We start from the raw sequence: 26,436 nt of genomic DNA, 5'->3' as shown, positions 1-26,436 counted from the left end.
CCTTCTACCCGCATCAGGAATCTCCAGATTTTCAATCAGTTAACCCCCCCCCCTCATCTTTGTTGTTGTTGTTCAGTCGTGTCCGACTCTTCGTGACCTCATGGACCATAGCATGCCAGGCCTTCCTGTCCTGCGCTCTCTCTTGGAGTGTGCTCAAGTTCATATTCATTGCATCGGTGATGCTATCTAGCCATCTCATCCTCTGCCGTCCCCTTCTCCTTTTGCCTTCAGTCTTTCCCAGCATCAGGGTCTTTTCCAGAGAGTTTTCTCTTCGCATTAGGTGGCCAAAATATTTCAGCCTCAGCTTCAGTATGTGTCCTTCCAATGAGCACTCAGGGTTGATTTCCTTTAGGATTGACTGATTTGACCTCCTTGCAGTCCAGGGGACTCGTAAGAGTCTTCTCCAGCACCACAGTTCGAAAGCATCAATTCTTCGGCGCTCAGCCTTCGTTACAGTCCAGCTCTCACAGCCATACATTACTACTGGGAAAACCATAGCTTTGATTAGACGGACCTTTGTCGGCAAGGTGATGTCTCTGCTTCTTACTATGCTGTCGAGGTTGGCCATAGCTTTCCTCCCAAGGAGCAAGCGTCTTTTAATTTCATGGCTACAGTCACCGTCTGCGGTGATCTTGGAGCCCAAGAAAGTAAAATCTGTCACTGCTTCCATTTCTTCCCCTTCTATATGCCAGGAAGTGATGGGGCCAGATGACATGATCTTAGTTTTTTTAATGTTGAGTTTCAAACCAGCTTTGAAACTCATGTTTGACCACCTCCAACTTACCTTGATTCATTGATCTGACATTCCAGGTTCCTAAACAATATTGTTCTTTACAGCATCGGATTTTCTTTTCACCACCAGACACATCCACAGCTGAGTGTCCTTTCGGCTTTGGCCCAGCCGCTTCACTCTTTCTGGCGCTACTTGGAAATTCCCTCTGCTCTTCCCCAGTACTATACTGGACACCTTCCAACCTGAGGGGCTCATCTTCCGGTGTCATCTCTTTTAGCCTTGTGTTACGTTCCATGGGGTTTTCTTGGCAAGAATACTGGAGTGGGTTGCCATTTCCTTCTCCAGTGGACCACATTTTGTCAGAACTCTCCGCCATGACCTGTCCGTCTTGGGTGGCCCTGCACGGCACAGCTTATGGCTTCACTGAGTTACACAAGCCCCTTCGCCACAACAAGGCAGTGATCCATGAAGGGGCCCTCATCTTTAGGCCCATTTCAATATTTGAGTCCACTTGATGGCTCTTTTGACCAAGGCTTCAGATAAACAAACTGATGTCTTACACAGCTTGCTTATTAGATCAAAAGTAGAGGAAATCATATTCCCTCATACAGTCTTCTTCTTACACTTTAAGCAACCTCATTGGGTTTTTACTGTTTTGTTTTTAAAGAAGCTTTTAAGAACATAAGAACAAAAGAAGAGCCATGCTGGATCAGATCAAGGATCTATCTAGTCCAGCTTTCTGTCCACACAGTGGCCAAACCAGCTGTCGACCGGGAACCCACAAGCAGGACACAAGTGCAAGCACCTTCCCACCCATGTTCCCCAGCAACTGGTGTACATAGACATACTGCCTCTGATATTGGAGGTAGCACATAGCCATCAGGACTAGTAGTCATTGATAGCCTTCTCCTCCAGGAATTTATGTAACCCAATTTCAAAGCCATCCAAATTGGTGGCCATCACTATGTCTTGTGGTAGCGAATTACATAGTTTAACTATGTGCTGTGTGAAGAAGTACTTCCTTTTATCTGTCCTGAATCTCCCACCAATTTTAGATGCATAATATTGTATTTGCCAATTTCAGGTTTACAGAAACCATGAAGATACAGGCAAAAGAAGGGGAAATACATTCACCTTAGAAAAACAAACAAACAAAAAACCCTCCGAGAAGAATTGAAAGCTGCAGGGAAAAAAATGTAGCCTGACAGAAGTTGATTGCAAAATGAACGGTTGAATCATAGCATGCAATAACTAAAAGGTGCTGCTCTCCCCCTCCACCCCTCCAACACTGGAAATAGAGGCCAAAACAGAGTCAATCTATTTTATGCTGGTAGAAATGCTAGAAAGCCCACTCAGTGTTGCGAAGCTAAGGAAAACAATCTATAGTTTTCAAAGGAACAAACAAAAACTTTGAGAAAACATGAAAAGATCAGGCTTTTCCAGAAGATATATGCATAACGGACTCATAACGAGTATAAGAAATACTATAGTAGTTTTAAGTTGTACAATACGATTCTTCTGTGAAACAGCTACAAGTCAAGATTTGGTGGCCTATCCTATTAAAACATTTACCTGTCATCATCTGCAACTATTACAGCACCTGCTATCCTGTGATGAGCAGAGGAAAGAAGCACAGGGCTCGAGATCCTCCTTTTCTTCTCCCCACAACACTTTGGCTCCCACCCTTGTCCTACAAATCAACTCTCCCCATCCTTTTCCCCACTCTGGAATCCTTTGTCCAAGCCACAGTTTCCCACCCTGAAAAATGAATGAGGGGGTCATTTGAAGAACTCCCCCCCCCACACTTTCTGCCATTTCTTTCTCACAATGGAACATGACCAAGACTCATAGCATAAGCATGCCTATAGTTTACATAGCACTGCTTTGATCTGGAATTTGAATGGTGCGTTATTGTCTTGCAGTATTAAGAGCCAATTCTAATGTTATTGCTGCCATGTAGAAGTGACATTTCAGGTCATGTATGGTGACACCTTTTACTTCTCCCTGTAAACAGCAGGTTTCCATGTCATGTGGCAGCTTTTGAAGCTCCCCTCCATTTCAAAAAAAGAGGTTTTCCATGTGGTACAGGGAGTTCTGCTGCTCCAGAAACAGTTAGAACAAAGTTCCTGGGAGTATGTGAAATTAGCTGCACAACACTTTAAATCCAAGCTTATAAAGGGACAGGATCCCACCGCACAACCTAACACTTCTGTTTTGCTTTAGAACATTATTTGAACAGAAACGATGCCCCATATAAGGACATCAGACTTTCAGAAAATGTACCTGTACAGCCCCATTTTCCTTTTCCATGAAAATGAGTAAATTGAATTGAATTATAAATACAGGGTTGGATCCAGACTTAGTCAGACTTAGAGAAGAACACTGAAATCAACAGGACTTAGTTTCGTAATAACTAACTTAAGTTCCATTGATTTCAGTGTGTGTGTTCTATGTATGATAAAATCTGGTTCCAACCCACAGTGTTTGGAACTACAGAATTCTAAGAGATGGGTGCTTTTATTCCAGTGAAATAAAGTGCATGCTTAATTCAAGGTTTTATTGGGGTGGGGGGACCAGAAAGCAGGCTTGAATATGATTTCCACTGACTTAAAATCATTCATCAGAATTTTGGCAACCTTTTTTAAAAAACAAAAATTCCTTTTTATTGATTTAATCTCCTTTTGAACATTACTTTTTACCTGATGGCTTCAACCCAATGGATAAATTATAATGTCCACATACAATTGACTAGGGTAAACAGTATTTTAAAAGACCTGTAATGCTTAGCAATCACAATGCTATTACTGAATCATTCTCTCACCTTGTATTTTTTTTTCCTTAATGAACCTGTGACCAAGGAATTTTATTTTATGTAAGAAAAAATGTCCTTCTCCCTTCCTCTTCCCTCACCCCCCCCCCAAATACCATACACCATTTCACAGAAACATTTCCCCCCTTATATTACCTTTAAAGCTCTGAAATATAACAGTAAAGGTCATTCAGCTTACCAACACTGTACAAAGCCAGTTAAGCAAAGGGTAGGTGGGTGGGTGGTAGACTAAAATACCTTCTTTTAGTTTTCTTTCAGTAAGCAGCTTTGTAGCACTGAAGGAAAGCTTGTATAAATAGTCACAAAGGAAGGTGGAGGAGGAAGAACCTTGACAGGAAACATTGTCTGAATGAGCGTCATAGTTAGGAAAATCTGTAGAGGTAATGAAAAATATCAGAGCAATTACCCATGGCAGTGTCTACCACACAGGCTTAGATCGAGATTAGACTGCTACAATGCACTCTACATGCCCTTTCAATCTGGAAGGTTGAGCTGGTAGAGTTTGGAAGTTTCAGCTGGTATAGGATGCAACTGCTTGGTTAGTTATGGGGGCAAAGTGATTGGAGAACAGGACATCTATTCTGTACCAGCTACAATGGTTGCCGGTGCATTTACAGGCCCACTTTAAACTGCTGGTGGTTACCTTGATAGCTTTAAATGGTTTTGACCAGGTTATTTGAAGGACCATCTGCACTCCCAACATCCCACTGAGAGACTTAGATTTTCAGTAGAAGCCCTGCACACAGGCTGGTCATTAAGACTAATCAGAATGGTAGACAAACAAGACAGAGCTTTTTCAGCGGTGGCCCCATCCTTGTGGAAACCCCTCCCAAGGATTGTTTGCTTGCCCTCCTCTTTAGGTATTTTTAAACCAGTCTTACAGTGCAATCCTATACATACCTATTCAGAAGCAAGCTCCATTGAGTTCAATGGTACTGACTCCCAGGTAAGTGTGTCTAGGATTACAGCCTTAAAAACCTTTTTATTCCAATTCACTTGTAATTAATGACAATGGTCTGGATTTTTAAACTGCCACTGCTTACTAGTTTATATTAAGTTTTCTGTGGCTTGCTGGTCTGGGTTTCGGGCGGGGCGGGGGGTTGCTGCTGTTTTAGTTTTAACATCATCTATGTAGGTGTGTCCATACTTCAAATGTTTTATAAAGAATATTGAAACAAACAAATAGACTAAATTGTCATGCCTACTAATAGGTCTCACAATCCGGAATTTTAGAAACATTTCACACATTACATTTTGAAAAAGATGTATACCTGAAATGTTTTAAGTGTACGCCTAAACATGTAAATGATGTATGAAATAAATATGAGCAGGGGGTTGGACTCAATGGTCTTGTAGGCCCCTTCCAACCCTATGATTCTATGTACGAAATAGGTGTATACTCATCAGGGAGCAGCAATTGAGTGAAACTCCATTGACTGTATGCTTGTTGACAAATCCAGATTTCCTTCTGTGTACTTAGTGTGTGAAATGGCCTTAATGTAAATAATTTTAACTTTCTTTTCTTATTCCATATGTTATGTGGAATGGTAACAGAGCAATTCTATGGGGGTGGGGGAGGCAGAAGGGAGTTTCTTGGAATCAGCTGTACCAAGCTCATGATTGTTAACTAGCTTACAAATGGAAATCACAGCATCCAATATGCATCAAAGAATTTTCAACAGAGCTACCACTTAATGCTTCCACATTCTCTCTATTTCGTCATCAGTTTAAATCTGTATTAATGTGAAATATGTCGTGCCAATCGCATATGCAGTTATAGAATAAGTCAGATGTATCGGCGCAGCTCCGTACCTGAAAACTTATTGTGGTGGAGGAATTCCATCTGCAGCCTTTGTCCCGATTTCTTGGCTAACAGGTATGGGGTGCTGTATACAGGATCTCCAGTAGCACACATCACATCTGCTCCACTAAACAACAACATCATTGTTTCCAATACGTCCTGCTTAACTACTGCAGCACACAGGGCCTGATCATAAAGATGAAAAGCATGAGCTACAAGTAGAACACCAAACAGGAAGGGATTAATGCCTCTTAATTTAATTGGCAATTTTATTGGTCTCTTCACACTATAGCTGGTGGAGTCAGCTGAACTTCATACAGCAAGGTCAGAGCTATATTTCAGAGACAACAAGCATCATAAGGTTATTAAATCACAATGAACTGTAATTATTTGGGGAACTGGTAGGTCTGAACCAAGACATTATTCAAGACAACAGACCTTGTACAGAAACTACTGCACTAACATTCTAACCCTGTTCAGATGACAAAGGAGATATTATCAAGCCACAGCTGTGGCTCTATGTTAAGGGTGAGTCAAACCATTTGCATTCTGCCATTTACAGCCAGAAATTAGGAGGGCAGTAGGTTCTACTGCTTATACACAGAAAACAGCTGAGAGCATTGGTCTGAAGCTTGGCAATGTCGGAGAGTACAGTCTGAGGATGGTCTGTGCTGATTTTGAGGTAGAAAGGTAAGTTTAAAGTTAGATGAGTGACCTCCAGCAGTTTGACAGGTATTATCAGGTTTTTTCCCCAAAGACTTTACTGGAGATAAATGTATCAACCAATTTCTGTTTGTGCTGTGTCTTTTAGAAACCATTTCTTATGTCACAGCAGGGAGAAGGTTTAGTGCAGAAGTGGGCAACTCATGGTCTGTGGGATGCATGTGGCCCCCTCACCTTTTCCTAGCCCCCCAGTTTTGCTGCCAGGCTGCCAGTGGGAAAAACAGCCCTCTGAAAAAGCAAAATAGCCCCTTTTCCCTGACACCACAATGATGCCAATTTTTTTGTGGTGAACTACCACTTTTCGCTTTTAAGGGACTGTTTCCCCACCAGAGGTGCAGCAGCACCCCAGTGGCTGAAATTCAGTTTTCAAACAAGCAACAAAAAGTGACAAAAGAACACTCACACCCCAACATTTCTGCCGGCTTTACCTTATTTAACTGTTCTTTAGTTTGATAAAGCAGAGTAGTTTTTCTGAATCTTCCCTCTTTATATTTTTGGGTGATAAAACTTAGCCTCCTGTCTGTTGGCGCATCCATAGGCAATTCCTCATCTGGTTGAAGATTTCCTTCCCAAAAGCTATTTGCCCTCTTATTACCTATCACAATAAAAAGCTGCAGAAGGAAGAAAGCAAACTTTGCATTAAAAAAAAAGAATTAGATCCAGGTAGACTGGAAAGGGTATTCTAAGCAAGAAAGTTGATTACATTGAGTTACGACTGACAAAGGAAGAAACTAGAAGGAGATATGTAAGATTATAGCACAGTTGGAAAGTGAAAAACAATTCAAACTAGCAGCAGTACTATACATGTACTTCACACTAATAAAGAGAAGAATCTGCACCAAAATAACTCAAATTCTGGGACAAGGGAAGTTCAGTTCTACCACTGCATACATTACGCAAATTAAGCAAGCTATGATTCATTCTCTTATTTTCCATAATTTATTCTGCTCCTCCTAGCCATGAGGGCCAAGGGGGGCTACCCAAGGTCTTACGTTCTGGCCCCTAACCATCTTATTCAGCAATTCCTGTGCATCCTCAGGCATTGTCCACACACCTAACATGATACCAATGTAATTCAGTGGCTTAACATGAAACCAACATAATTCAATAAAAACAATAAATGTAAGAAAGAAAAAGATCGCCATTAAAACAATCAAGTGGATCAACGTCAGTATCAAATGGAAGTGATTTCAAATAGACAAATTAAAGACCATTACAGTAACCCTTGCAATGCTTGCTTCTCCCACTAATATAGCTCATGTCTCATATCCTCTTTTCATCCCATTCTTTCTTACCTCAATGAGTTCATTGCTCCAAATGCTGGCATCCATTTTGAGGCTTCGGACTTTTGAATCTCTGGGCCCTAACGATCTGTGCTGCCCTGGATCAAAAGAGCAAGATGAAGCCACTTCAGGGTTAAAATTAAAGGATCAAAACTTGAAAGACAGAAAATAACTTTACGGGCAGTACATGAGCATATACAAGAAACAGAAAAGTTTAGAAGGCTTCTAGATAGTAGAAGAGCCCCTTTCAGATGCTAATTAATGTGTGTGGTATGGAGGGGGGGGGGAACAGGATTGCACATGCCCAGCCTCCATACATTCATTATAAGGTCTGAAAGAGACCAGCACAGGCAGTTGACATGTGTGAGCTGTTTCAGACCTTATAATGAACGCATGGAGTTTCAGCACGTCTGGTCATGTTTCCCCTTCCCATGCTATTATTGTGGCATCTGAAAAGAAGTAGAACCCTAGATTCAAGAGTCTCCAAGGATTTATTCTGATAAATATGTCCTTGTCCCGTGGACCCAGTGTACAAGTGGAATGGGCTGGCAATACGACACTTTTATTCCAAGTCCCGAAGAGATAGAGACGGTTATTTCTATTTTTATAAATACAGGGCAGGAATAGATCTGCTCTAATAGAGCTAAACAAATTTGGTGGAATAAAAATTCTCCAACTCTTGAATTTGCATGCAAAAATCCAGATCTCACAATCCAGATTTTAAATATTAAAATTCAGATGTTAAAATCTGAACTTTTTTTTCTGGCTTTCAGACTTTTTCTCATGTATTGAAATTAAAATTCCAAGATTTTCAATGCTGAGATTGCAACATTTTGTTCCCATTTTGATAATCAAATTTAGTTGCAGAAGCCTTGCCACATTTTTCTATCACCTTGAATTTCATTCATTGTTGTTCAGTCGTTAAGTCGTGTCCGACTTCGTGACCCCATGGACCATAGCATGCCAGGCCTTCCTGTCCTCCGCTCTCTCCCGGAGTGTGCTCAAGTTCATCTTCATTGCATCGGTGATGCTATCTAGCCATCTCATCCTCTGCCATCCCCTTCTCCTTTTGCCTTCAATCTTTCCCAGCATCAGGGTCTATTCCAGGGAGTTTTCTCTTCGCATTAGGTGGCCAAAATATTGGAGCTTCAGCTTCAGTATGTGTCCTTCCAATCAGCAGTCAGGGTTGATTTCCTTTAGGATTGACTGATCTGACCTCCTTGCAGTCCAGGGGACTCGGAAGAGTCTTCTCCAGCACCACAGTTTGAAGGCACTGATTCTTCAGCGCTCAGCCTTCCTTATAGTCCAGCTCTCACAGCCATACATTACTACTGGGAAAACCATAGCTTTGATTAGACGGACCTTTGTTGGCAAGGTGATGTCTCTGCTTCTTACTATGCTGTCTAGGTTTGCCATAGCTTTCCTCCCAAGGAGCAAGCGTCTTTTAATTTCATGGCTACAGTCACCATCTGTGGTGATCTTGGAGCCCAAGAAAATAAAATCTGTCACTGCTTCCATTTCTTCCCCTTCTATATGCCAGGAAGTGATGGGGCCAGATGCCATGATCTTCGTTTTTTTAATGTTGAGTTTCAAACCAGCTTTTGCACTCTCCACTTTCACCCTCCACAAAAGTCTCTTTAGATCCTCTTCGCTTTCTGCCATTAGGGTGGTATCATTTGTGTATCTGAGGTTGTTGATAATTCTCCCGGCAATCTTAATTCCGACCTGCAATTCATCCACCCCGGAGTTTCTCATGATGTATTCTGCATATAAGTTAAATAAGCAGGGCGATAATATGCAGCCTTGTCGTACTCCTGTCCCAATTTTGAACCAATCGGTTGTTCCATGTCTGGTTCTTACTCTTGCTTCTTGACCCTCGTACAGGTTTCTCAGGAGACAGGTGGTCTGGTACTCCCATCTCTTTCAGAATTTGCCACAGTTTGCTGTGATCCACACAATCAAAGGCTTGAGCGTAGTCAATGAAGCAGAAATAGACGTTTTTCTTGAATTCTCTTGCTTTCTCCACAATCCAGCGAATGTTGACGATCTGATCTCTAGTTCCTCTGCCTCTTGGAAACCCCGCTTGTACTTCCACTGGTTCTCGGTTGACATACTGCTGAAGCCTACCTTGTAGGATTTTGAGCACAACCTTGCTGGCATGTGAAATAAGCGCAATTGTACGGTAGTTTGAACACTCTTTGGCATTGCCCTTCTTTGGAATTGGAATGTAAACTGACCATTTCCAGTCTTGTGGCCACTGCTGAGTGTTCCAAATGTGTTGGCATATTGAGTGCCGCACTTTAACAGCATCATCTTTTAGGATTTTAAATAGCTCAGCTGGAATACTGTCATCTCCACTAGCTTTGTTGTTAGTAATGCTTCCTAAGGCCCACTTGACTTCACTCTCTAGGATGTCCGGCTGAAGTTCAGTGACCACACTATCATGGCTATCAGGGACATTCAGATCTTTCCTGTATAGTTCTTCTGTGTATTCTTGCCACCTCTTCTTAATCTCATCTGCTTCTGTTAGGTCCCTGCCTTCTTTATCCTTTATCATGCCCATCTTTGCACAAAACGTTCCCTTGAGATCTCCGATTTTCTTGAAAAGATATCTAGTCTTTCCCATTCGGCTGTTTTCCTCGATTGCTTTGCATTGTTCATTTAAAAAGGCCTTCTTGTCTCTCCTTGCTGTTCTCTGGAACTCTGCATTCAGTTGGGTATATCTTCCCCTTTCTCCCTTGCTTTTACCTTCCCTTCTTTCCTCAGCTACTTGTAAAGCCTCATCAGACAGCCACTTGGCTTTCTTGCATTTCTTTTTCTTTGGGATGGATTTCGTTGCTGCCTCCTGAACAATGTTACGGACCTCCATCCATAGTTCCTCAGGCACTCTGTCTATCAGGTGTAATACCTGAAATCTATTCCTCACCTCCACTGTATATTCATCAGGGATATGATGTAGGTCATACCTGAATGGTTTAATGGTTTTCCCTACGTTCTTCAATTTAACCCGGAATTTTGCAAGAAGAAGCTCATGATCTGAGCCACAGCCAGCTCCGGGTCTTGTTTTTACTGACTGTATAGAGCTTCTCCATCTTTGGCTGCAAAGGACATAATCAATCTGATTTCGATATTGACCATCTGGTGATGTCCATGTGTAGAGTCGCCTCTTGTGCTGTTGGAAAAGAGTGTTTGCTATGCTCAACGTGTTCTCTTGGCAAAACTCTATTAGCCTTTGTCCTGCTTCATTTTGTACACCAAGGCCATGCTTGCCTGTTATCCTGGTGATTTCTCGACTTCCTACTTTAGCATTCCAATCCCCTATGATGAAAAGGACATCTTTTTTTGATGTTACTTCTAGGTGTTGTAGGTCTTCACAGAACTGATCAACCTCTGCTTCTTCGGCCTCAGTGGTTGGGGCATAGACTTGAATTACCGTGATGTTGAATGGTTTGCCTTGGATTCGTACTGAGATCATTCTATCATTTTTGAGATTGTACCCCAGTACTGCTTTTCCCACCCTTTTATTGACTATGAGTGCTACTCCATTTCTTCTAAGGGATTCTTGCCCACAGTAGTAGATATGATGGTCACCTGAATTGAATTTGCCTATGCTTGTCCATTTTAGTTCACTGATTCCCAAGATGTCGATGTTCAATCTCATGTTTGACCACCTCCAGCTTACCTTGATTCATTGATCTTACATTCCAGGTTCCTAAACAATATTGTTCTTTACAGCATCGGATTTTCTTTTCACCACCAGACACATCCACAGCTGAGTGTCCTTTCGGCTTTGGCCCAGCCGCTTCACTCTTTCTGGCGCTACTTGGAAATTCCCTCTGCTCTTCCCCAGTACTATATTGGACACCTTCCGACCTGAGGGGCTCATCTTCCGGCGTCATATCTTTTAGCCTTGTGATAAGTTCCATGGGGTTTTCTTGGCAAGAATACTGGAGTGGGTTGCCATTTCCTTCTCCAGTGGACCACATTTTGTCAGAACTCTCCGCCATGACCTGTCCGTCTTGGGTGGCCCTGCACGGCATAGCTTATGGCTTCACTGAGTTATGCAAGCCCCTTCACCACAACAAGGCAGTGATCCATGAAGGGGATTCATTCATAGAAACAACCATTATAGTTTAGCTCTCCTAACATCTTGTGTTTAAAAACTGCTCTAGCCTTAAGGCATAAACAGTGCTCATTAAACCTTCTATGCTGGCAAAATATGTTTTATTTAACATATATTGGGTTCAAATAAGTGTGTGTGTGTGTGTGTGTGTGTGTGTGTGTTATTTTAATTCTTACCTTCAGGACATCTTAAGTTGAAGGAAAAGACACATGGGTATGATGTCAAGGGTCTTTGAGATCTCATAAGAATTAACAATGAGGGCCATTAGAGATCCCAGACATTACCACTGCAAAGTTGCATCCCTGTACTATAACCTATTTCATTTTTTACAATAAATGGGACATATCAACTTTTTTAAAAATTATGATTAAACTGGGATCTGTCTGAACCCAAAATCTGGTTAATATTGGGGTGGTAACTGGGATCTTAAAGAGCTCCAATGTTAATTCCTATGACATCCCATAGAAACCTAATTCCATATTTATGTAGTGCTTCCTTTCATTAAAAATGATATACACACACAAAGAATGGAATGCTTAACACCTCCTTATATTAACTGCTTCATCAACCCAGAATAACTATTGTGTTGTCAATAGAAACTCTGAACATGCTGGGAACGTTTAACCCATCCACCACTTAGGATGTACAGCATTTAATACCACACACGCACACACAATTTGCTTTAGTTGGAACCTAACTGACCCTAATGGGGGTCACGGAGAGAGCCATCCTATGCCCACCAGATGGTGTCTGGGGGGGCGCATAGATTGTTCAGTTTCCTGGCTCCAAGCTTGGAGACAGGGTCCAAGCTCAGAGCTAGGAAACCACGCCCCCCGTCCCCTTCCCATCCCCCTCATAGCCAGCGTGGAGAGAACTGTGCCGGTTACCTCTCCGCGTTTGAGAAAAGAGGGCAGAGATAAGGGGAAAGGGGGCATTCCCAGTTGTGAGGAGGGGAGGAGACCAGGGCAGGAGCCATACGATGAATCCTATGGCCACCCCAGCCTCCTTCCCTCCCCCTCCCTGAAGCCTCCACTAGACAGGTGAAATTTATTTATTTATTTATTGCATTTATACCCCGCCTTTCTCCCTCTCGCAAGGAACTCAAGGCGGCTTACATTATCCTCCTCCTCACCGTTGTATCCTCACAACAACAACCCTGTGAGGTAGGTTGGGCTGAGAGTCTGTGACTGGCCCAAAGTCACCCAGTGAGCTTCCATGGCCAAGTGGGGACTAGAACCCGGATCTCCCGGCTCCCAGTCCGTCACTCTCACCACTACACTACACTGGCACTGAAAATGCCCATCTAGCTTAAATGCAGAGCAGGAGGCACTATGAGCTTCCCACTCTGTATAGACACTTGTAAGCCTCCAAGTTCAGAGACTTACAAGAAGGTAGGATGCACTCCATAGGATTGTGCCCTTAATGAAACTCTCAAATGTGAAAATATGCACACACTAGAGAAAGAGAGAGCAGTTGAAACAACACAGGAAAAAAAATCTACTCCGCTTAAACGTCTGGGAATACATGGTATATGAAATGGCACAGGTTAGCGAAAATAGCTTTATGTATTTTATAACCCTTTGGGATTAGTTATGAAAAATGATCCCCAAACCATTAGAGAGTGAAAAAGTTTATAGTAAATGAGAAATAAACATGGTTGAGTCATGCCATGCCCTTTAAGGCAGACGTGCTGTCTGATGGGACCCTCAGAGATTCTTAATTACCTGCACACTTCTTACAAATGACGACACAGAGATTGATGGACGCCCAGTCAGGATCAAGGGCTTTACAATCAGCACAGGACCTGTTTGATTCATTGAACCAGATCTTCTCAGCTACTTCATAGTCGGAGAGAGTTTCTGCTATGGACTGCTGCAGTGCTTCAATCCACTCCTGCTTTTCTTTTTCGGACTCTGTTGTAAAGCTGAAACCCATTGATACACCCGAAGTGTCTTTACTTTACATTCAAACTTGATAGGGACCATTTGGTTATTTGGCAGCAATTTTAAATCCTTAATGTCATGAAGATAACCTCAGGAAAAGCCTGAAAGCTGAGAGCCTGGCATCAGGATAGTCAATGTACATTCAGTGAGCCTTTAAAAACAATAGCACAGCCTTGGGTAAACAATCTGGTACCCTCCAGATGTTTTGGACTACAATGCCCATAATCCCTGGCCATTTGTCATGCTGGCTTGTGCTGATAGAAGTTGTAGTTGGAGGGCACGAGATTGCCTACCCCTGAGTTCCACCCCAACATACCAGTCCTTTCCAGTGTCTGCTAGAGAGAAACGGAACCCAGGTGCTACAGGAGAACAGCTGATTGGGATTTGTACTACTATCCATGTGCAGTCTTTCCATTAAAAAAAAATACAAACTCCCACTGTATCAGCTTTTGAAAAATAATGCAGCCTTTTCTAGGCAAGAAAGAAAACTCTTCTCCAGCCCTAACAAGACACTGTCTTGGGTACACCTGCCTTTATGCAGCAGAAGATGATTGGGAACAGTTCATTCAGGCTTGCTTGATGGAGCAAGAGGGAAGAAACATGAAGGACACAATCCCTAGCAAGAAACGTACCCTCCAGCCCCAACAACTGCATTTTCTAAGCACTCTGGGTGGAAACATATTGTACAGCTCATTATAGCCATGTAACTTATTGCACTGGGTTGTTAACCAACAGAACCATGTGAATCTCCACAAAGATGCTGAACTTTTTATTCACCAGTGATGTGTAGTACCAAAGGCCAATCATGGCACGCACACTCACAGGTCTCCAATTATCTAGGTACCTTTCTTAGAGACATGTCTATACACCATTTGCTTCTCAAACTTCCCTTTCGTTTTCAAACTGAAAGGGGAGGCAGTGGTAGAGCATTTCATGCGGTAATGAACACTGAACTCTGGTTGCATATTCAAAGTTCTTGCTTGGCTATGAACACAGTTGAAAGTTACTGACACTTCCCAGTAAGAACTCAACTAATCTAGATCCCAGAGGCTTGATTTAAGGCTTTAAGAAAATTGCAACAGCCAAAGACAGGTCCCCCACACTACCCCTTCACATGTCAAAGCTGACCAATTTTAACTTCGAAAGTATGGTTTAAAAAGTATGGCTCCTGGTTTAACCAGGAAACTATGGTCTGAGCTCAACTAACAGAGAATCATTGCAGAAGGGCCAGGACATGAATACAGGTAGCCTCGTTTAAACGAGGAATTTAATTGCATTAAATATGCACAACATGTAGTGCTTGTCAGTTATCCCAACACCTTTGCTCTTACTGGCCAAAACAATGGAAAGCCCGAGTAAGTTTACTTTTTAATGAGCATTTAGGCAAAATGTTGCTGGCACGGTTTTCCTCAAAGCTCAGCAAACTAAAAGGGACTAGAGACTTAACAAAACCTGAACACTCAGAAATGGGCCTGCAAGATCCCTGCAGAGTACAGATCCCACATGCCCCTTTGAGGCCACAGCCCTGTCCACAGTTGGGCTCTGAATCCTGAAAAAGCATAACTGGGGGAAAACAGCATCTAGGGGGTGAATCGGAGGGGAAGGGTTAAATATCCTTCCCACCCACTGATTCTCCCCTGTACCCTGTACATATTATCTTGGAAAATACAAGTTTGAGGACATACGTTTGCTGAGGTAATGTGATGTGTCGCCCTCAGCTTTAGAGGTAAAGCTATTCTTGTACAGAAATCACGTGAATGATTTCAATGTGTCACCAAAATGCTCTTCACAATTATTTATCTCTGTATCTCTAAAACAAACGTGCAACACTCTTACCTGAAGCTTCTGTAAGGTGTAATGATTTCAAAAGATTGTTTTGCGGTCCGGTCTACCTGTCTCACATTAGCCACATTCATGGGGATTAAAGTGATGCCATATCCAGTCTTGAAATCCTGGAGGGGAAAATGGAGCACATGAGCTTCATCATCTAAAAAAATACAGTCTCACAGACAATCTCTTTTTAAAATAGCTATTTGTCAACAGCGGTTGTCTACTGAAGGTGATGTAAAGGGGAAAGTTATGCTGTTGTTTGCATTAAACACTACCTAACAGAAACATTTTGTGAAGTATAATTTTAATGTCCTGCAAGATCAATGATCCACTAGCATATTTCCAAAGAGTTCAAAGCACAACATAATTATTTCAGCAATTCTTATAACAACTTGCAGCATAGGCCAGTCACATAATCATTATGTTTGAGCTAAAGCCAAAAGACAGATTGGCTTGCCTAAAGCAACCCAGTAAGATCATGACTGAGCTGAGATTTAAACTTCCACCTAGAACCCGGATCTCCCAAGCAACTCTCTAACCACCACACCACACTGGCTGTATTAAAGGAAAGGTCCATCCTGTGGATTCAAGGGAAAAGGCTGGTGTTATGTGACAAAACCACCCCAGGGGGGATGAAGTAACCTGCCTCTATTGATGGATGGATGGTTTCTTAAAGGGACAAGCCCGTTGGGTCTTAGACTATTCTCCACAGCATGTTTCCAACCTAATCACCTCAACTGCATAAAGTTCACCAGACACAAGTTTCTGTAACCACAGCAACATGAGATATTCTTTCACCCAGATGTGAAACTGGAGCATGGATCCGGGCCAGGAAAGACGGAAGACCCATCTCTAGTATTTATACCAGGCCTGGCCAATCCAAAAGCCTTATACTGCTTGCCGATCACAGGGACTGATATTGCTCAGCTATATACTCTTTTGTGCTCAAAGGAGATCCAGGCTACTGAGCACACTGCATCCTGGGAAGCTTAAATAGACCAGATCTCAGCATCAGACCATAAGATGTCTAGTTCAAGTTCTTGATCCCCCAGTATTTGTCAGAATACGTAGATACCCAAATGTTCAGTTTGATCCCTCTCTTTATTGCCTCCATTCATTACTTTGGATTACTAATTTTTCTACTCCCTGTCTGGGAAGCTAGTCCTCACCCACTTTTATGACTCTAATAATTTTCTTTCTTTGCCTTCAACCATCCCATTTTTTTCTTAAACCAATTGTTTTGTACCTGACGTATCTGTTCTACTGCAAACACAATGATTTCTTGGGAGATGTCATGGTGACTTATTAATCCACTCCTTATCAGTTTTATGTGTGGGGAATGGGCACTATGACCACCAGTCAGCTTGGGAGCACATTATGTAGCAGTGATATATACGTTAAGAGGGAAGGTAAACAGAAATTTTATTTATTTTTATATATAGATATAGATATAGATATAGATGGTCAAACTATAAAGTATGGAGAAAGGAAGACAGCTGTCAGGATATCTGACTCCAATCTAGGTCACTGGTGATGGTTTGTATTATATAGACAAGATGAACAAAAATAAACAGGCGTAAGATAATTCAGTAAATTAGTTGGAGATTGCTAGAAGGTTTCAAGAAAGGAATGGAATCCTCAAAGATAGCCTCAGCTACAGCATCATTCATGTTCACTGCTTCTCGCATACTATATAACATGGATGACCACAGGGCTTTCTTGCCTTATGTTTACCACAGGGTGGGCAACATCAGGAGGTCTAGGGGGGCATGTTTGGCCCCTGACCCCTCCCCCCAGCAGGCTGCACTACCACCACTCCACATGGGTGCCAAAAAGAGGGAGGGAAATAAAAAAAGAAAAAGGAGTCTGGAACTGATATGGAGTGCAAACAAGCTAATTTTGGCCCTTTCGGTGCTCCGTAGTAGCTCTAGACACCCTTTTGGTGTAAAACAAATGGGGGGGGCACCTGAAGTTCAGGGGGGTGACTGGAGCACTGGGAAACTGTGGGGGCTACATGCTGCCCATCCCTGATCTACAAAAGGGTGGCAAACTAGCATTCCATAGGTCAAATCAGGCCCCTGATCCTTATCTGCTCCTTGCCATCCCTACCACCTTTGAACTGAGCTATGGTAAATGTCTGCCCACAGCTTGCCAAGAACTGCCCTCCAATTGCCACCTCTGCTGTTGGCAAAAAGACCATCAACTGCCACAGTAGAGGGAAGAAGGGCCAAGGACAGATCTCCATCAGTTACCTTGGCTGTAGCTACAGTGTCCATCCCTCAACTTTCTAACTGATCATTTCTCTTTATTTATTTATTACATATTTATTCTGCACCCAGCAGCCAAAGCTCTTTAGCTAGTGATGACACATCATCAAAAGATACTTCCATTTATTCTAGTGCTGTACCAAAAATTTATCCCACAATTTTTTCGACCATGCTCTGTCAATTTGATAGAAGAGAAATTGCTTCTGAAAAGAAATTCAGTGGTGAAGAAATTTCGGAGAAAATCTCATGGGTTGGGCTTGGGTTTCTTGGGCTTACCTTATTTAAGAGGTGGCTGAGGAGCGAGCACAGGTGTCCTGTTTTTCATTGTACAATCATCTCTCTGGCAGCCTGTAGCCTCCTCAGCTTCCTACGCTTCAATAAACGCCCAGTTTAAGGCACCATGAGTTAATTCCTCCCAGAGGGCTTTTTCAGATCAGGACGTGCAGGCAGCCTGGGAGGCTAGGTGTGATTAGGTACGCTCAAAAGCACCACAAAAATAAATTATAAAACATTCTCAATGAGGCAGAACAATGCAAGCCTCTTTCATGGGGCGAGAAAACTTTCAGGAAATTGGAGGACAGACTTTGGCAGAGCACAAACTCTTGCCTCGTCCCGGGAGCTACACATAACAGTGCCCCCGCCCCCGCATTATGGTGGATGCAAAGTGGGGGCCAGCCTGCCAAGACTGGAGACTACAGCAGCTCTCCAAGAATCCTGTTCACCATCCCTTATTTAAGAAGAGGGTGGATTCAGGCAAAAAGATAATGTAGAAACCAAAATGGTAAAGTGACATGCACACTGAAAAAGTGGCTATCTTGTTTGTTTGGCTGGGCAGTCATTTCTTTAGGACCACGGAGTTGGATGGGACTGTGGAGATCATCTAGTCCAACTCCTTTCTCAATGCGGGCTCTGTACTGGAGGGTGCAGCTACAGCATCTAGAAGTGTCAGGGGCAGTAGCCCCACACCTCTGGAATTAGGTTCCATCAGGGTTTGTCAGGCCCATTCTTTGCAGGTCTTCACGAAGGCTCTCCAGATACCCCCCTTGCCATTTTCTCTGGTCTTCTCATAATCTGTGGGCTGCAGGTTTTATTGGTGTAATCTGTTTTTATAGTATTTTATTGTATATTTATTTATTGCCTATTTGTATAAATCTGTATGGTTTTTGTCCTGTACACTTTGAGAGGGTTTTACCCTTAAAGATGGCCTAAAATATTGTTCTAGAAAATACAAAATCAAATAAAGAAGAGGAGGAGGAGGAGAAGGAGGAGGAGGCAACAGCAGAGGAAGCAGCAGGAGGGATCTCAATAAGTGTTAAGAAAACTTCAGACTGTTTAAGGTCAACTCTTTTTAATATGATTATTTATTATTAATATATTATTTATTATTAATATATTATTTATTATTAATGTATTTATTAATCATTAGTTATTATTAATATTTAATATTTATATAAAATAATAAATATTAACTATTAATAATAGTATTAATAAATAATATTAATATTAAATAATAATACTGGCAAATATTGCATATTAACATTTACTCAATATCATTTAATATTTATTAATTATTAATTTTAATATAATTATTATTATTTATTATTATTAATAAAGAAGCGGCGGCGGCAGCAGCAGCAGGGATCTCAATAAGTGTTAAGAAAACTTCAGACTGCTTATGGACAACTCTTTTTAATATAATTATTTATTATTATAGAATTACGTCAGTGAGTGATACTACTTGTTTTCTATAAGATTAACCTGTGGTACAGAGCCATGGCAGACTACTGCCTTTCAACCAGAGCCCCAGGGGCACATTCCAAGAAAAAGCACTGTGCCAAAACCACTAAGCCTCGCATTGTTGCGCTCAAGGTTCTTTCTGCCACGTGGCAAGGAACCAGAGCTCATCACATCCTGGGTCACCACTAGTATCCAGGAAGTGGAGAGCAAAAGCCTGCAGCCTATTGCCTGAACTACTACGATTGTAAATAAGAACAACACACACAAGCAAGTTTACCTGGCAATTCATAATTTGAGCCACAGCAGCTTTGAGACTGTGGTCTGCAATGGTAACCTGACAATTACAAAGGCCTGACACAAGAGTGCAGTGAAATCTGAACTGGGGAAAATCTGGTACACAGCTCACACGCTTAAACATTAGCCTTCATCCACAAGCCAAAAGTTAAGTGAACACAACACTCTGGAGGAACAGGGATGCTTTCTGCCCCAGCCATAACAGAGGAAAGAAATACAATGTGCATTTCTGCAAATCTTCTGAAACACACAGAGAAGAGCTGCTGTAATAATATTCACTTCAAAATAATACAGCATAGTTACATGGATATTTCAACAGATTCTCTGCCCAGCATTCAAGGAGGAAGGTAGCCTTAATGCCAAGTGGGTGTTGTTGTGAGCAAGAGACAGATCACTATTCAAGAGGCACGCTTGACAGTACACAGATCAAGTCATCCTGCAAACATCCCAAACGATCTCACATAGCGATGAGCCAGAGGGGGTAACAACAGGCCAACTCACAGCACACAGCAAGAGGGACGAGGTACTGGCACAATCAAACAATCCCCATTTGCACAATGAGAGTGCAATTCCCTCCCAGCTGGGCTTCTCTAGTACAGGGGCTCAACACCATGATAATTAAATGGAGCTTATTCAGAATTTCACACTCGGGTGGCTAATGGACTCCAGCAATTGTGATCACATTATGTCCCCAGCTCTGTTCATTTATATTCAGATGTCTGAAGAGTCAATATCGGTGACTGGCATTTGCTTAACAGCCTGCAATAATGAAAAGATAACAGAATCAAAGGCCCATGAAAAAAGAGCCATTCCATCCAGCCTTGTCACTTTGACAAACACCAAGACATCTATCCCACTGAGCATTTACGCTGGTTGTTTAGTACAACCTCAGTCACGATCATGATCTCTTAGCATATATGTCTGAGGTGGGGGGAGGGGGGAAATAACTCCCTGAAGCTCTTGTGGAATTTCCAGTGATAAATGAAACTACTGATGCAACATAGTTGTCTTATGTCTGAGCTCCATTTAGCCATTTCGGGCATCATCTTATGTATGTTTAGACAGAGAAAAGGCCTACATCTCCCAGCATTCCCAAGGCAGCTGCGAGTTGTGAGCCTTTTCTCTGTCTAAACATGCACAGGATTATGCTCTTCATTATTTTATTCCCCCTTCTTGCGCTTTCCCTTAAGAAAAGAAGAAATCTCCGTTTCATGGAGGGAAGCATCAACAACACTACATGCTAATGGTGCCCACTTGGCTTTTTGGCTTCCCCTTTCCAGCAGCACCCCAGCAATGCACCCCAAGGTTAAGGGGACTATTCAGAGTGCTATTCTATGAAGCCCAAGGAGATTATACCAGAAAACTTGTGCCCTTCTCCCCAATGCCTGTGAAGAAGGGCCTTGTATGTAACCGGCTCCTCTTTGGATTCCAACTGGTCGTCAACAGCCTCACCCATCTGTTTCCCAATTAGCATTCCCCTTAGCATTTGTCTCATAGCAACCTGAATCATGAAATCTGTTGCTTCAAGCCTCATTAAATTTGTTTCTCTTCATCAAACCCCTTCAAATTTTTCTCAATCACATCTTGAAGTACTTAAACAGAGGAGAATAGGTCAGAATTCACCAGAATCAAATAGAATCCGACTTACCACTTCCTGCAGTTTATCAAACTATTACTTCTTGTCTACTTCTCCTTACTCCACCCAGTACTAGAAGACTGAATTGCATCTTGCTCAGCTGCCATTTGGATTATTCCTGCCTGGCCTCCATGCTTCTGGCCTCTCTATGAAGTTGTTGTTCAGTCGTTAAGTCGTGTCCGACTCTTCGTGACCCCGTGGACCATAGCACGCCAGGCCTTCCTGTCCTCCGCTCTCTCCCGGAGTGTGCTCAAGTTCATATTCATTGCATCGGTGATCCAGGTTCCCATGGGGTTTTCTTGGCAAGAATACTGGAGTGGGTTGCCATTTCCTTCTCCAGTGGACCACATTTTGTCAGAACTCTCTGCCATGACCTGTCCGTCTTGGGTGGCCCTGCATGGCATAGCTTATGGCTTCACTGAGTTACGCAAGCCCCTTCGCCACAACAAGGCAGTGATCCATGAAGGGGCTCTATGAAGTACACAGATGCTAATCACAAGTCCCCCTCTCATTTTCCCATTCCTTTGCTCCTCTCTCCCACTGCCAATAGATACAGGCTTCCCACCTCAGTTCAGACCTAACTTTCTGACATCATTCTTCCCATTCTCTTGTGCAATATTGGTGCGTGTGTGCGGGCGCGTGTGTTTTACAATGGCAATCTTTTGTTCATTTTTATTCTCTCTTTTTTAAGGTCATTGCTGTTGAGCATTAACATTTGGCTAGCTGATGAATCAACTCATTCCACTGCCCCACAATGTCTAACAAAAACATTCAAGACTTGTGACACTTTAAAGCACACGTGGACAACCTGAGCCACATGCAGCCCTCAGCCACTCCCCTGCAGCCAGCCAAGCTCTGGGTAATTCATCCCACTCTCCCCCACCACTTCCCAACTCATCGGTCATCAGCTCAGCACAGAAGGAAAGTTAACTGTTCCCAGCAATTTTGGCTGCATCGGGATCACTGGAAACTTTAATCTCACACCACCAGCCAATCCCCCATCCCACCCCACCCTCGGAATACCAAAGCAGTCACTTGGTATCAAGACCATGAGATGGGGGTCAGGGTACAGAGTCACCAGTGAATTATAGAAGGAGACATTTGCTATAGGAATTTCTGCAGACATTTTTATAACCCCTTGAAGGGCTTAAAATAAAAATAGACCAAAACACATTGGACCTTTAACGAATAAAATCTTTGTTCTAGCATCCTGAGATGTTTATCTCCATTTGGGGAACTATTTTGGATGCTCCCCCACTTTTGCACCTGTTTTTTCTCTTTCAGGTCAGGTTACAGCCTCTGCTCTCCACTGATCCTGATGCAGCAAAAATCACTGTCCCTGCACTGCTGTTAGGAGTGATCCTGGCTGCATGAGGAGAAGCCAAAAGATACACACACACACACACATTCATGTATTGAGTGGGGAAGTGTGTGTGTGGTTGTTGGTAGGAACAAAAAGTTTCACTTAGCTTCATATATGAACCATTATTTTTAACATGGGCATGAAAAAAATGCCTGAAACAACACCTATGTCAGCTCAGTGACTCAATTTATAACATGCCTAATAGTTCTTTCATTTCTTAAAGGCAGAACATTATGAATTCCAAGCTTATATTTTAAATCATTAAGCTAATTATTAATTAACCTAGTATTGATCATTGTACTTTCCAGTGTAGCCAAACTCAGTCTGATCAGAAGCAGATAAAACAACACACACAGTATATTGTCAGCAGCAAGGTGCTAACTCATTCAGAATGTCTAAAGGGGTCCCCCTGCCCCCAGCCGAGATAACTGGTAAGGGGGACTTCCCAGGGGAGGAGAAAGTCATCTCTCAAAGCAAGCAACTCCCTAATATAGCCAAAACAGTGAGGAACACTCCAGTTCTTATGGGGCTCCGTTGCCTTAGGAACTAACATCTGGATATATCCAGTCAATACTTCCAAAAGGACCTAGAAAAAGTGTCTATTCCTGTTTTCCAGAACACTTTTATTCATGGGAATGCTACCAGAATAGGATTCACACCACGACTCACCCAGCATTCTCCTGCCTTAACTCGGAATTAGAGAGACCAGTTCCGATCTAGAAAATTAAATACTCGTTTATCTGGGGTATTCTATATTGGGGAGGCAGAAGGTAGATCGGGATCTACTGGTAGATCACTGGGTAATCTGCAGTAGATCAGCAAGGCCTTCTGACACTCAGCTGTCTAACTATATCAACAACTGGCAGCAACACAGGAACAAAACTTCTCCATGGTGGCACACACTTTCAGGGATGTGCATCACTGGGAAATCCAGCCCTTTGGGGGCTTGCCAGACTTCCAAGGCTAACTTGGCTTGCATCTGCAAGCCAAACCACAGGTCTTCCCTGTATTGCAAGGACTTCTTAGGTTTTTAAAAAAATTGCGGAAATAGACATTTGTGCAAATTACACATCCAATTTGCATTATTTGCTCACATTTTGGCCGTGACTTGTGTAATTTGAGGAAATTATGCAAATCGTGGCACTAAGTTGTGCAAATGCCTATTTCTACAAATAAAAAAAAGATCCGCCAGCTGGCCTGACTTTCTGTGGACTGAGATGGGCCAGCTGGCAGAAGGTGGAACAGAGTCGTGGGGGGGCAAGCCAACGAAAGCTCATTGAGGTCCACCCCCCAAACCAATTCCTCTGACATTCTTACAGACTTTGTGAAACGCCCTCCCCTTGGTATGCAAGGAGGCACCAACTGTGACATGTTCTAGGTGCCAGTAAAAGACTTACCCTTTCACCCAGGTCTTCCCTGACTCATTGTATCGCCCAGCTTGTTCATTGTTTGTTCTCTGATTTTAAATCCTTTAACCAAGATGTTTTGTCTTCTGTTTTTAAATGTTTTCACTGGGACATTTTGTATTTAAAACTTTTATGATGTAAACTGTTTCAAGACGTCTTTTTAGACAGAATCAATCACTCTATAAATTGATTAAATAAACAAATCACCTTTGTTAGGGATGGGTGAGAATTTCATTTGGTTCTTTTTTAAAAAAAATAAGAACTACACAAAATTCACAAATTTCTTCATAAATGGGATGGAAAGAACTTGAGATTTTAAATATTTGAGTGTGGGGAAAAGGCAAAACTAACAGATTTGCCCATCCATGCAGAAGGGTTTGAGTGGTTATCTCTTCTGGGATTGAATAACTGTGTATTCAACTATGTTTGTGGTGCTGAAATAGGGTTGTCACAGGCTCCCCATCTTTAACAGCTACATGACAGCCAGGCACAATACGGTCCTCTCCATGCTAGGAAATACATATGCCAATTGAATATGGCTGGTACAAATGGGTGTGCATTTTGTTCTGTTTATCATTTGATAAGGATTTACTAAAATCTGCCGATTTCTTCATTAAAGGGAAGGAAAGAATTTGAGATTTTAAAAAATTAAATATGGGAGAAAGTGAAACTGACAGATTTGCCCATCTCTAACCTTTGTTCATGTAAATATAGCGGGGGGGGGGGGGAAAGGAACCTGTGCATGCCTTAAAAAGCCCCAGGGTAGGAAGGGCATCCATCATAAGGATGCTTATTCAAGTAATGGTGAAAAAGCAGAAGTCCTCCCATCCACTTCCCATTTTTAGAAGAGCTGCTTTGATGGAGATATTCTTCCTTTCTTAGGAACTGTGAAGACCAGTTCCCTGCAAAAAAATACACCCAAGGTGCATTTTTTTTTCCACCGCAGTCAATACATGATTAAAAAACATTGGTTGCCCAAGTTGGATGTTAATGGCTCTGTAATTTGACTCACTCACACAAATACACTAAGCTTGTTTCATTTAGCTATAATATGTAATATGAAGTTTATTCTAAAATTCATTTGTTGTTTTTAATAACGTATTTTGGTTTATTCCTTTTAGTTGAAAATCAGCCAATCAATTCATAAAATACATAAATTAATCATCTCAGATTAGAAATCAATCTATGCCAGAAGATCTTACTCCAAACATTTCTAAGCTTGAAAGCCTCAGACATGAAGTCCCACTATCAACAAACTTCAGGATGGATGTGGGATTATGTTGAGCTTCATACTTCTTGAAAAATGCTGTAATATAGTATTGGACTTTTACCTATCAAATTTAATAGTCATCAGTATATCAACTTGACCTGTTCTACTTTCAACACTGTGATTAGTCTAGACAGATGTCTTAATGCTACTGTTAAAATAAACCTCTGGAAGACACCAAGGGAATAGTTCCAGGATATATGAGTATTTCAGCACTCATGTGATACTCAGCGTACTCATCCAGTTATCAATCAATAGTCTACATTATACCTTTCTGGATGGAAAATAAACACTAGAATACTCTACTGGCATTTGAGTTGTATGCAAAGAACAAACCGCTATGGCTGTCACCCTATTAAAGATGGCTTAGGCTGCAATTCTATACACACTTACCTGGGAGTAAGTCCCACTCAAGTCAGTGGTGCTTACTTCTAAGTAGATACACACAGGAATGCACTGTCAATTAAACTATTCTTATTTTATTTATTACATTATTAATCCTGCCAATGGCGAGAATTCTCTCTCATTTACTCATATGCAAATCAAGGAATGTAGATGAGTAAATGATAAGCATTTTTCTCACATGTTGCACGAGGCATTACATCCAAAGAGGCATCCCCTCTTGTGTGGGGCAGAAAGAGGAATGCCTCCTATAAGACGACGTTGCCTTAACTGCATGTACAACCCCTGGCAGCTGTATGCCATTACCACATGTCTCCAAAGGGTACATCTGAAGTTGCATTATACCAACCCAGACCATTGGTTTATCTACCCAGTACTATCTACCCTGACTGGCAGGGATTTCTCCAGCATCTGAGGCAAAGGTCTTTCTCAAAATGTCTATACAACATCCTATCAACTGGAGATTAGGGATGGATAAATCTGTCAATTTGAGTTTCTCTTAGTTTCTCATTTTCCAATCTTTAGTTCATTCCAACTCAGCACAAAAATTCAAAGGCATTTTCATATTCATATTCTCCAAATCCTTTTTAAGAAAATACCACACAAAATCGCCTCATCTACGCACTTTTTGCAAGAAGTTTTTTCCCCTAATATAATGCTTTTTTGTAGGTTATTTTCAAGAATATACACATTTTCGCGTTCATTATCCCCTAATATACACAGTCTTGCATTCATTATTTTTATCGAGAACTGCATCGCAAAACTCAGGTAAGCGCAAAAAACAAAGGACAACCGCGT

At 42.0% G+C, this 26,436-nt stretch overlaps 1 protein-coding gene across 5 annotated transcripts in view; it reads right to left on the bottom strand.

The window, feature by feature from the left end:
- Positions 1–26,436, bottom strand: part of ARAP2 (ArfGAP with RhoGAP domain, ankyrin repeat and PH domain 2) — a 165,651-nt gene that overhangs the window by 82,200 nt on the left and 57,015 nt on the right. For all 5 annotated transcript variants that reach the window (XM_084856963.1, XM_084856964.1, XM_084856962.1 and 2 more), the window contains exons 10-15: positions 15,273–15,388; positions 13,218–13,417; positions 7,383–7,468; positions 6,516–6,698; positions 5,376–5,550; positions 3,801–3,935 (exon numbers count right to left, since the gene is read on the bottom strand). In XM_084856963.1, the coding sequence (XP_084713089.1) occupies positions 3,801–3,935; positions 5,376–5,550; positions 6,516–6,698; positions 7,383–7,468; positions 13,218–13,417; positions 15,273–15,388 (895 nt within the window). The remainder of the gene's footprint in view (positions 1–3,800; positions 3,936–5,375; positions 5,551–6,515; positions 6,699–7,382; positions 7,469–13,217; positions 13,418–15,272; positions 15,389–26,436) is intronic.

Source organism: Heloderma suspectum, chromosome 5 (genome assembly GCF_057233095.1).
Source record: "Heloderma suspectum isolate Gila_16-S chromosome 5, 16-S_ref, whole genome shotgun sequence".
Classification (NCBI taxonomy): Eukaryota; Metazoa; Chordata; class Lepidosauria; order Squamata; family Helodermatidae; genus Heloderma; species Heloderma suspectum.
The sequence above is the reverse complement of the archived record's forward strand: the minus strand, read 5'-3'. Positions and strand labels throughout refer to the sequence as shown.